This window comes from Coloeus monedula (genome assembly GCF_965178545.1).
Source record: "Coloeus monedula genome assembly, chromosome: 4".
NCBI lineage: Eukaryota > Metazoa > Chordata > Aves > Passeriformes > Corvidae > Coloeus > Coloeus monedula.
Window position 1 is genome coordinate 29,203,700 of NC_138784.1, and position 12,820 is coordinate 29,216,519.

General features: G+C 35.4%; 1 protein-coding gene across 4 annotated transcripts in view; it reads left to right on the top strand.

Annotated features, from left to right (window-relative positions):
- Positions 1–12,820, top strand: part of ANKS1B (ankyrin repeat and sterile alpha motif domain containing 1B) — a gene marked incomplete at both ends in the record, with an annotated part of 412,015 nt that overhangs the window by 75,902 nt on the left and 323,293 nt on the right. For 2 of the 4 annotated variants that reach the window (XM_082280941.1, XM_082280943.1), the window contains one exon: positions 1,858–2,033. In XM_082280941.1, coding sequence (XP_082137067.1) covers positions 1,858–2,033 — 176 coding nt within the window. Of the gene's footprint in view, positions 1–1,830; positions 2,034–12,820 lie in introns of all 4 variants that reach the window. The other 2 variants (XM_082280940.1, XM_082280942.1) reach the window with 2 other exon arrangements.

A 12,820-nucleotide genomic window follows, 5' to 3' on the forward strand; every position in this document is an offset into this window, starting at 1 on the left:
AGAAATTGTACTTTATTGTGCTTCTCATCAATCTGTCTGCCATTCTCTGACAATCTAATTTCAAATAATTTAAACCAACTTAGGAAGAGGGATAGCACTATCAATTACCTTTCTGTGACTTTCATGAAAATAGGGAGCTGGATAGAGGAGAAAGACCCTAATTAGACCCTGCCCTGAAAGAAACAGGCAAAATGTGTTTCTTATGTATTCTGGCTGCAGTCAGCTAGTGTACTCTCACCCAGGTCAGTCCAGTTTTGTCACACAGAATTCATTCTTGCCCAGTAAGACATCCTGGAGGCCATATGTGGGAGAATATGGGACTGGGGAAATGAACATAGTTTTGTAGGAAGCAGTGGTTCTGTTTCTTTATAGCACAATGTATCATGGTTTCAGAATAGTTTTTAATATTTAGGTATTTTGCTTTCAATTTTTAGTTATAATATTAATCTGGAAAAATTTCAATTTTCTAATTAAAAAGCAGAGTATAAATGAACCTGATTATATTTTTGCTTAATTTACAAGTTTCATGCAAAGCTATCATTGACTAAGAGTAGCAAGAGTTTTGAATGCAAAATTTCTGTTAGATATTAAAAGGTAATTAAATGCTTTTAATTAAGAACTGTTCTTATCTCTGAAAATTTTGGTAATAACTGGCCATGGTAATAACTTGAAATATATTTTTGAGTATTAGTGTTCACTTAGCATAGCAAACAGTCACTATGAAAAAGAAATGAAACAGAGCTGTACACCAAGCAGATACAGTCTTGCCAGTGGACTCTTTAGTTATGCGAGTGTACTTAAATCTGTTTTATGTATGCTGAGCTTAATATGCTCACTCTGTTTTTCCTTTACAGCATTTTATTTTCAAAGATGGAGTAACATGGAAGCATCTGTATTTTATCAAGTCTAAGCGCTGCAGTTTCCACCAATATGATGGTTGTAAACCTAGTTAAGAAACGGGGTTTCTTACCTGCTCCTGGAAACCCTTGGCTTTTTCATTTTTCATTGCTATTACTAAAGGTAGCTGTGTAACACACACAGAGCAGATAATCAGAACCCAATGTGGTTGATCATAATGAGCAGCTTTTCAGTCTGTGGAGGCTTTGCTGCTGCCAGTAGACTATTTGCAGAATGGTTAGCACTCAGTGTGATTTTAGTACTTATTACTGTCACTGTTTCCAATATTGTCTTACTGTTCTGGTAGATTTCTTAACTAAGAAATCTGATAAATTAAGGAGAAAACACAAAGCGCAATGCAGAATGTGGGTTTCTGATAGAGTGCTGTAGGGAGGCATGTTTTAAATGTGTGGGGTTTGCCCAGTATATTCTTCCACCATTTCATTTAATCCTGGGAGAGTGAACAAGAATTATTCATAAAGCATAGCTGCTTTGATGGGGGAGATACGCATTCTTAGTCACTCACAGTTTATGGAGCTTATGTAGTGTATTAATTAATTACAGCAGCAAACATGAGCCCAATGCAGAGTATAGGATATTGATTTTGTAGGTTTGTAGAAACTTTTTTTTTGCTGGATTTATTTTATGTTCTTGGATAGTTGCTATTTCTAGAAATTTTCAGGAGTAGAAAACAGAGAAGGGTAAGTATGTATTCATCCTAATTAAATGCAAGGTATAGGGCAATGCAGAAGTATGTAGATTGCCTCTAGCAAATTCCCATCCTGGAACAAGATGCCATTTTTTTTGCGCAGAGAATGGTGCATGAAGATCATTTCTTAGAAGACAAGATACGGAAAATAACAGATATTCAATAAAGTTTAAAGAATGTGCATTTCCTTTTTAGGCATAAATTACTCCTGATATTCCAATTACTGACTAATGGTGTGTCTGTTTTTAAAGGTGAAGCTGTGACTGGAGAATTATCAAAGCTCTTAGATGAAATCAAATTGTGCCAAGAAAAGGAATACTCTTTTGAAGATCTGTCTCATACTCTATCAGACCATTATCTGGAAAATTTTAGTAAAGTATCAGAGGAAGATCTTATGACCAGTGGAAGCCAAACCAAGCTTAATGTAGTAAGTAAGATGGGATACAAGGACAATATATTCAGTTACATCTGATTTATTTATGGCACATTCAAGAAAAAATAGTAAAAGAGTGAGAATAGTACAAGGTTAACATTATAATAATAAAAAAATAATATAGTATGTGCTTCATACAGATTTAGAATGTAATGTTCACTTCATTTTACAAAGGTATTGCTTACCACACCTCAGAAAGGCTTTTTATGTCACCACTAATACATTCAGGTTACTTGTTTTGAGCATGGGGAGGGTGAGGAAAGGGTTTTTTGAGAAATCAGTGGAGATCAGTATGTTCAATTCTATACTGAATACCAAATGTTAACAGAATCTGATCAGATATGTCCCCAAAAGAACCACCTAAACATCCTCAGTTATTTTTCTTACACATTTTATTACTATATAGCTTTCTCAGTAGCCTAATGGTATTGAAGACTGATCTAATAGAGAAATTAGTGGTTGTGACACGTCAGTGATTTCCAACTACAGTTGATGATGACTTCATTGCTACTAATATTATGAATAAAGTACTCTAGGATTAATTTTTTCTTTGCTGTAACAAGGCTTTTTTTAAAATTGAATTCTCTTCCTCAGTGGGTTTCCTGGTTTCAGCTAGTTTAGGCTTAAATTTAAATCATGATACTAAATAAATGTGATTGCCCAGGGAATAAAGGAGAGGACAAAGGAAAACTGCTATGTTCTAAATTTCAGTTAATGTTTTTCATATATTAAGAAAAATTATGCTCACTTATGCAAGGAAAACTATGGCAAGTTAAGGACTTTCATGTTTTGGAGGATTTATTACGATATATAGAGACAAAATGAGATTTACAAAGATGCATAGCTGCCCTGAAATGCAGTAGATACTTTTGTAAAGCCCTTCTAGATGTTTGAATGCTTAGATATATAACTCATATTGAATTCAATCTGAACAAGGTACTGATCCCATTTAAGCATTTTTAGACACTTGTCTAGTGTCTCTCTGAATTTAGGTGCTAACTGCTATTTAAATCTTCTCAGCTGCTATTTTGCAGAAAATGTATTCCATATAAACCCTTCTGCTCAGGCCTAAATGAAATACAATGTGAAGAGAAAATATTCAGACACTAAATCTGTAATTTCTGTGACAGGGAAATATAAAGGTAAATCAGGCAATATGTTTTTTTGATATTTCATATATTTTATATTGAACTATATGTGAAAACAAATCTTCAAAGTTGGGGACTGTTAAAAGCATTTTATGGTGCTCTCCTACTAGGGCATCCAGCTTTTCTTTCAGAGAAAACTGTAATCAAGAAGATGGGTGTGCACTCCCAACACAAAGTTAGGATGGAGGGCAGAACATGTTTTCCCCTACAGTGAACCCAACTGTATAGGTCTGTATGGAAAGGACTCTTTGCTGTGATGTGAGATTTTCCTGTTTGTTCTAAAGCATCCATTTCATTTTTTAATGTATTTTAGGGTGATTCAGTCTGTTCAGTTGCTGCCTGGATGCCTTGCATCCAAAAAATGGAAGTTGCTTCCAGTTTTGATACAATTGTCTTTTAGTTTTGGGCAGGTGCTGCCTTCCTTTTGTGTTTAGGCTCCCTATGTAGTACATGGATGATACGAAAATACACATGCTCTGTAAGGAGTCATGAAAGAGTAATTGGGAAGAAGCACTCAAGTGAAGAGATATGTTTAGCTCTGAAAATTATTTCAAAGGTGAATGCTGCCAAACTGCTCTGGGGGCAGGACCAGCAAGCATAGTCATGGAAGATGTGTGACAGTGCGGTGATGATTGAAGAAATTTAAATGAATATTTATGTGTAAGAACACGAAGATACAGAGAGAAAGAAGTGAGGATGTATATAGATGTGGAGAGTCAGAAATAGATTCCTTGGATATGTTCTAAAGAAGAGAGATTCTTGCAGTTTTTTCTGACTTAAGTTTTCTCCTCCATGGGAAGCTTCTGTAAGAATCTCAATAGGCCAAGTGGGTTCTTGTCTGTTGTCTGCATTTGTTTGTCTCACATTTGTTTCCATTGCACATGCCAAGACCCTGTGGAAGTATGGGCAGCACAGGAGTATGTGACACTGGAGCACAGACTCTTTTTACTTACTGGACTGAGTGTTTCTCTGTTACCAGCTCCAACAGAGGGCTGGAATCACACCTGGTGTGCTTCCGTGAAGGAGCAGTTACTTCAGATTCAAATCAGCAGGTTTTTCCCAACTTTCATTGTTGGCTGTGCCAGCATCAGCTCTGAAGAGGTGTAGAAGTTAGGTCCCTGTTGCTGATGTGCTAGACAGTGCCATTTCCTGAACAAATGTCGATTCCAGAGACAATGACTGTTGAAGGCTTTTCAACTTCATGCAGTTCAGCAATCTGAAAAGTTTCCAAACCCCAAGTCATGCCACTTTGTGACCTTTAGGGAGATTCTGCAAAGGCACTAGCTGCTAGGAGACATCTGCTTTTTTTGCATCATGCTATTGTTCAGAGAAATAGGAGGCCAAGACTGGGGAATTTCTGATTTAAATAGTAACTTATGGATCATAAACTTAGGAAGATGGAGCAAGGAGCATCAGGAGCCACCTCCTGAAGATAGCATGGGCTTGGGAAAGAGAAGGCATCAGGAAGCAGAGTGTATTTCAAAGCATTTTTTTAACAATTGGCTCTTTTCAAGAGGGCCAAAACAACTGTAGTACTGCTCTGGCTAAATGAGGCTAAGGTTGATTTGGGACTGCAGAAGGAAGTGTCTGTCTATCCAGAATCCACAGCCTGGAATTCTGTCCTGAATTTTCAGTGCCAACCTCTATTGTTTGAAAAAGTGGGGCTCACAGTTTTTGTTTAGTGTAAGGGTAGTGTGGATGCTTGCTTTTTAATGCAGTAACTTGACAATAAAGGCTTCATCTGGAAGAGTGATGTTCAGTTCTGTCCATGGCATAGAGGTGAGTTTCAACATTGGTTTTATAGTCTCCCAGATAAAGTACTAATCATCAGTCCGTGATCCCTTCTAGTATTGTTTTTGCGTTGTACAGCCACCAGTGTACAATGCAGAAAAGAATACCAGTGCAATCTGGAGAGCAGAACTATGGATGCCTTGTTCACAGGCACATTCTCTTCCTTTTCTGGTCTTAGCCATCTTGCATTGTTTCTTGCTCAGTCATACAGCATTCTGTACTTTCTTTGAAAGAAGTGGGTTGGAAGTCTTTTAGATCAAACACAGAATTGAATCCATTCTTCCATTTGCTGTGTAATTAGACAAGTAGTCATCCAACAACATAACAAGTTGTTCTGGAATGTTTGTAGTAAGGAACTACTTTTCATCAAATTTTGCATTGAAAACAATACATGTTTTTATTACTTTATATGTTTCTATTGGCCAGGTGTGTGATTTGTGAGAAGGCATTAAAACCCCAGGGATTCATGCGCTTACAGTATTTTCAAGTCAAATAGGAAGCAGAATATTAATCCCATATTTCCTAGTCTATCTTTACCGGTCATTAAAACATGTACATTACGACAACCCCCTGTTCATTGTCTCTACAAAATTAAAGGCCAGATTAAGCATAGTTTTGCAATTCTACTTCAGAGAGAGCTCCAAAGGCATTCGTGCAGCTATGCATCGTTTTAGCTGGAATTCCTAGTATTTCTCTATGACTTGTATTCTGGGTGGGGTTGATGGTCAATTCATAGATTTTTGCCTCCAGTTCCTGTCTTTGCTTCTCCCATTTTGGTCACTGAGATCTGAATATGCTCTTTAGTTACCCTGTGTATGCAAAGGCATGGAAAGCCCTGACTGGTGCTGCACAGGCAAGCTGGGAAAGCTTTATACTTGTGTATTGCACAGTGCTGACATAATTCAGGTTTTCTATGTTCCCTTTGAAATCTTGCCCTTTTGGAAAATCTTTCAAAAAAACTACAACTTGATTGTTCAGCGAGTCAGAAAAGGAGCTGTGCTTCAAAACAGGCTCCAGAAAAGATGAGGTGGAAAAAGATATAGGAAAATCCTTGATTTTATCACAGTTCAGTCAACAAAGGTGTTTCCTTTTCAAGCTGAATTAAGTATGATTGCTAGCAAAATCAGCTTTTGACAGTAAATTATAGCAGTTTCAGGGATTTTTTTCTTAAAAATGAAGTATAATTAAAAAAAAATATTTATTTTCCAATAGATGGCAGTCTGGTTCAGTAATTTCAAGAACAAAAGCAACCATCTTATATAAGAGTTTTCCAACTTTTTTTCATTGCTGTGTTAAAATTGTGCATTTTAACACAGCTGATAGTCCAAACTGCCTCAAAATGAACACCTTTAGTTCCTCTAGGAGAAAAATTTATGGAACAAAATTTAAACTAAAAACTAAAGCATCAGGACTAAATTTAGAAGTGTATCATGGCAAAGAGGTTACACACTGGGTGTGTATTCAAACAATCTGTGTGAATTGAACAGCGAGCAAGAAAATTTAAATAGGTATAACATGCAAAGCAGGGATGCAGAAAAATTAAGTGTGTCAGGAAGATGAACAGAAGACTGTCAAAATGTGTATTGTGAGAATTCTGAGCTCCAGCAAGTAAGTTGCTTTAGATTCCTCTGTCCTTGAAGTACTAAGATCATTATCAGTTTCCTGTCAGGTGTGAGAGTCCTGTGTATGTATTCATGTGAGGACAAATCATTCTAAATGTATTATTAAACACAGAAATATGCCATCTTTATTGCAATGTATTTGCACATTGTGTTTCTGTACAAAATAACATCAGAAAATAGAAATATAAGCTTTTTGTACATGTAAGAAATTCCAATGGATGTTAAAGAATATGTTACTTTTTATTTGCTTTGGACAGCCTGTGACTGCAGAACAAAAAGTAGGGATTAAGAACTTCTACACTTGCATGTGTATGTATATGTACATTTGCTAGATGTACATGTTGGATACAATAAATCTCAGACTTTTTCTTTCATAAACTTGATATTTTATTTAAAAAATACTTTCCTAAAATTGACTCTTGAAAGGGCTTCATCTTACTCTGTATTCAAAAGTTTATTCCAGTCCTTACTTTGAAAAGTGTGGTTTTCTTTCCATGTAGTAACCATAAATATTTTCCATATTTTTTGGGAACTCCTGAGATTTTTTGAACTACAACTAATTTTAAAATGTGTCACTTCAATAAAACTGAAGCACCAAATTGAAGTATTTTCTTCAGAACAGTCTCTTTAATCTTCTGTAGTAGGTGGTTCCTTGCAATGTTTGCTTTTACATTTATGCTGTTGTGTTCAGAAGCATAATAAAAAAAATGTGTTATTGAATTTCAAGTGCAAATGCAGTATCTTACTGTCTTTGGATTTGTGACATAAGTTTAGATTAAAGAAACAGCTCCAGACAGTTTTCTGTGTTCTTAAAAGCAGAGTGTATGTTAAAGGATTTTGCTTAATTACATGGCATAAATACTGAGAAACTTAAGGTGCCCCTAATTTATTTTTTTTTTTAAACTGAAGATAGTAAAACCATGTAGTGACTGCACTACAGAGGGATTTCACAGAAGTGGCAGCAGCATATCTGTTTAAATTTAATGTGGTTATATAATAGATAATAAAGGTTGGCACCAGCAATTTAAATTTAAACATGAGGAAAGGTTCTGTGTAGTCTCAGGGAAAAGATTTGGATTTCATCACAGGCATATAAATGTCAGTTTCTGCTTAATTCTGTCATCCAGAAAGGGAAGTTGATACTTGTGCATGTTGAGAGAGTGGAAAAAAATACTTAAAAATATAATAACACTGCTGAAAACAATGATGGTACATATTCAAAGATATACTTTTTACTCTTATGTCAGAATATCAAGAAGATGAGGCTATATAACAGCAATAAAACTATAATCGTGTTTGGTTTATATCTAAGGAGGGATTCAAAAGCATATAATTATGTGGTTTTGAAAGAAGTTGACTAAGAGAATGTATTAGGGTGGATAAAATTTATGCATGGTTTTTCAGAAGTCAGTTATTCTGATTAATTTTTTTTCTCTAAGGAAAAGAACAATTATTTTTTATAAAAAGCACACCTTTTTTATTATTATTTCATAGTGTAATAATCACTAGAATTTGTTGAAGAATATTGAAGTAAACAATTTGGTAGCATTATTCCAGAATACTGTTTTGGTTTTTACTTTTAATATAATATTAAAATAAATGATGGCTGGACTGAAATATAATAGCTAAGAGTGACCAAACATGCTTGAGTAAAATAATTGCTGTCTTGAGCCTTTAAAAATACCACACACTTGCATGCCTGCATTATTGAGAGAGGGATACAAAATTTCACAGAACAATGATGATGAGTGAGCCAGAAGTATATAAAATGGCTTACTAATGAGGATACATTAAAAACACATTCCAGAACAATTTTGGTTGCTTATTCATTAGGGAATAGTAAGATAATCAGGCCTGATTGCTTGGGGCTTCAAGGACAGAAACAGATAAATTTTAAATTATTTAATATAGTAACATCTACTGAATTTGATAATTATTTTGCAGGTATTTATGATGTATTAAAAAAAGGGAAGAGAATTGTACTGAGAGACAATGTTTGGAATATTGCTGCTTTACTGAATTCCCTTTTTATAATAGTATTAGATCATTTAGGTATTGCCAAGTAATGATGTTGCAAGAATTTTGTATTAAATTGTTCTTTCACCCAGTTCAGTTATGAATCCTATTTTGCAAGCTTACACTGATGCTGATTTCTATGGGAAGTAAAAGTATGAAGGCTGTCTCTCCTGGTACATGTAAACATTACTTTTTGAGATTCCCTTGTTAGAAAGGTCTACCCACTCTCTGAAGATAAGATTATATAACTTTAAAAATTGATTTTAAAAGCCACTACCCAACTAAAAACCATCTGCTACTCCCAATTTCTAGTGCACGCAGTAGTATTTCCCACTGAGAGCTGTTGTTGCTGCTACCTTTTTTCATTAGTTATTTATAATGGGACATCCAGTACCAAACATCCACTCAGTCAACATGGAATGATATACTTGCCATAAGCTGCTTTACAAAATGATTTCTAAATTCTATTTAAACATGAGCTGGTGATTACGAAGACGCAAAGGGAAACCAACTCGATACAAATCTTTGCTCTCTCTTTTAAGCTACCTAGTGAAGGGGAGTTCAGGCATTCTTAATGTGTCCTTTCCTAACCTGTGTTCTATAGCTATTAAAAAAGATTATAATCTGTATGTGTAGGTTAGGCTATGCTTCAGCACAGTGTTGCAAAAATTTGTGTTAGAGGGGTCCTAACAGCAGCTATGTAGAGCTCTGTGCAGAATAATTTGCCTGGTATCATGCTTCACAGCTGGCTAAATTGGCCTGCAGCTCCCTGCTGCTGTGATTTCGGGTAGAAGGATTGCTAGACAATCCTCCAGCGAGCAGCACAGACCTACCCGGTGAGAAAGCCAATGCTTGTTTAAGATACAAAATCTTGAAACATGACAACACGTGGTATGATTTAAACTACATGAAGTTAAGTATAACTAGGGGAAGGTGCTGGCCAGGCCACCAGTTCATTTAGTCTGCATTAAAAAGTACTTACTCCTTTTTCCACTAGAATGATTTTCTGGAATATTTAAGCAGTTTGTGCAATTATGTGTGTGCGGCAAATTCCTTGACTATCAGGTGCTAGCAGGAGAATAGCTTACAGACAAATGCATCTCTCTCAATGCTGTTACATGTTTAGCTTGCAGGGGTGAAGCCTAAAGGTATCTAATCCTTTTGCTCCAGTCTGTCACATTGTTTACCACCATGAGCCTGTATTGCTGTTTTGCAGAACGTGTGCTCTATACACAGGCATTTTCTTTTGTTGGCTGAGTATATGCTTCCATTTATTCTTATATGGTGAAATCTGACAGTAGAAAAGAACAAATGCTTTTTGCACACCCCCCATAATTTGCAATACTTCAGGCTTGTTCTTTCTTAAAGCTTTCTTTTTCCTGACTAAGTAATCTTAGCATTTTCAAGTTTATTTTGTGTGTAAGTCTTTCCATGCTGCAAAGCACTTTCACTTGTCCTGCTGTGGACTCTTTCATCTCAGCTAAATCTTTTACATAAGGATCTTGGATATGGGTTTAGAATTTTTTCCATATAAAGTAATTATAATACAAGCTTTTCAGATCAAAGAGCTTGTTTGTCTTTATGGTTATAAAGCTGTGTGTAAATTTGGGGTGCTCTGGCAATGATGAGTAAAATTTTGTCTACTCAACAATTCTGTTAGACAGCTAGGTTTTATTAAATTGACTAGAGTAGATTAAAATTTTTTTTTTCACAAGGACAATTTTAGTTCAATACTGAGCACATATGTGATTTGAAGAGTCATCTCTGTTTCATTATACTTAGATGAATACCAAAGATACCTACTAAACTCAATAGGATTAGCCAAGATCTGAGGCTGCTATCAGAACTGATCTTGAAATAATCTTCCCAATATGAAATGTATTTGCATTCATTAAATGTCTTTTTTTTTATGTGTTATTCAATGCTTTTGAGAACCTTCTTTTTCATCTGTGTTTCATTATTTTTTTTTAACATCCCTAAGCTGCCTGTGCCGTTGTGCCACTGTTGCCAGTGCATGCATTGCAGAACCCCCATCTCTTCCATTTTTTTCAGTACCCTCAGGGTCCATCATCCTGAGAGTATGCAGTAGTGTACAATATGATGTCCATTTTTAAGATGCAGTCTCCAGATTAATTTAGGACCTTCCAAGAGAGTTTCAGTCACTTCTGGAGAAGAGAATGAGAAGATAATACCATGAGATTTCCACCCAGAGAGATGACTTTTTAATGTTAACATCAACTCTCTCTTTGTCATATTATTATAAAACCAAATCATCAGGAAGACTAAGTTATTGATCACCAGAGGTGCTTCCCTCAAGCCCTGACCCTCCTTAGAAGTCTGTCAAAAAAAATCTGTCGTGGACTCCTACCCTCCATTTCCCTTAGGTTTCTCCTCTCCTCAGACTGTTCTCCAGTGTTCCAGTCAGAATCATGTTTTCAGGTTCTCTTTCACAAGAGAACAAAAAGTTCTTTTCATCTTGATCTTCCTTGATTTTCTCAAAATACATTTTCTGCCTGTGTGATTTAGAGCATCACCAGTAGGAATGCTGATACTCCAAAGGTGTATTGGTTTATCACATTTGAGCAGTAGAGTAAGGAACAATGTATGAGGTCTAGAAGGAATATAAAAGACTTTGCCAACATTTAGGTACAATCAGATTTTAATTTCTGAAAACATATTTTTTGGTCTCTGGAAAAACTGCTTTTGATAGAATATAAGAAGACTGAGATTAGATACATGGGAGATTTGTTTTCCACAGTCATATGTAGATATTTACCTGAGGGAAACCATAACTGAGTTAATAAGGAAAGAAGGAGAATCTAGCCTGCAATCTAAACAAAACTAGAACTTCTAGAACTTTTTAGCTTTTGATGTTTCTGCATTTTTAAGAGGTGGGAATTTCTGTAGTATTTTAGTACTGTTATCACTATTGTCAGCAGGTACCAATGCAGGTTCGATTGTGCTTTGTAATACGTAGTAACCTCAGAATAAATGAGTGTTCTACCTACACATCAAGTTACAAACAGTAGAGGAAAAAAAATTAGAAGTTTTTATATATACCTCAAGTCAACACTGATTTCAGGTTTATTCTGTTAGTGTAAGAATAAAGTTATTAAACTTGGAACTTGCAGTGAAGCCTGATGATCACCATCTGACAGGAAATGCATAAGAAAAGTAAAAACCACATGGTTATGTCTCAGTGGTTTTCTGTGGTGAGTGGAACAGCATCATTTTATCCCAATGGTATAAACAGGAGATGGAGACCTCTAATCCATCAGAGCTGTGTGAACTTCTACAGGATCCATTAAGGGGTTGAGGTTAAATGTACAGTTTCACTGTATTTATTGTATGATTCTTTTGAAGTTGAGTAAGTAGGTACTTTCTTTGAAGCACCAGTCTCACTTTCTTTTCTTCTTAGTAAGAGGTATACAAATAATGCTAATGATAAATAGTGGGCCATATTTCACAGGGCAAAATGACCACCCATGATAAGATAATACAAAATAATGCTTTCTTTTAAAATTGTTTAGTAGCTGAAATTAGAACATTGGCAGTTTGTTTGGACTACTTGTTTAATTTCATTTTTATTCCATCCTAATGGCAACAAGTAGATTTATAATAGGCATATAAAGTAGATTCAGTATTTTTGTCCTTAAGTCTTGAAATAGTTGACCACTTATGACAGAGAGTTTCATTTTATTCTGTTGACAGGTTTTTTCAGCCCACATTAATGAGCTTAGCAAGTAGAAAATGTATAGAAAAATATGTTGGACCAGATTCCTATAGCTCTATAAAATATAAGATCTTGAGGAATTCAGTTAAGGGCAAACACCTGATATTTACTATGCATTAGAAATGTTTGCCTGTGAAGATCAAGAGTGTGGTAGAAATGTACCCCTTAGATTTTCTGTGACTTTAATATATACTGGAATCCTTGGCTGAGTTCAGTGGTATAAGTTTTTAAACTGAGATTAGAATCAGAAACCAGATTTACTTGATGTGTCGTGTCACGTGATGCACGTGTTGGTCTTTACACAAGTTTCTTTATTTTTCCAGAGAAACGTGCGGATTGAATGATATACACAATTTTTCAATATTTTCATTTCTCTTTTCTTGGCAGCTATCCTTCCTAAACGTACCATAAGTTTCAGTTTAGTGTCATGAGGGAAAATCTCAGAAGAGGCTCTTAAATTTTATTTGCTTC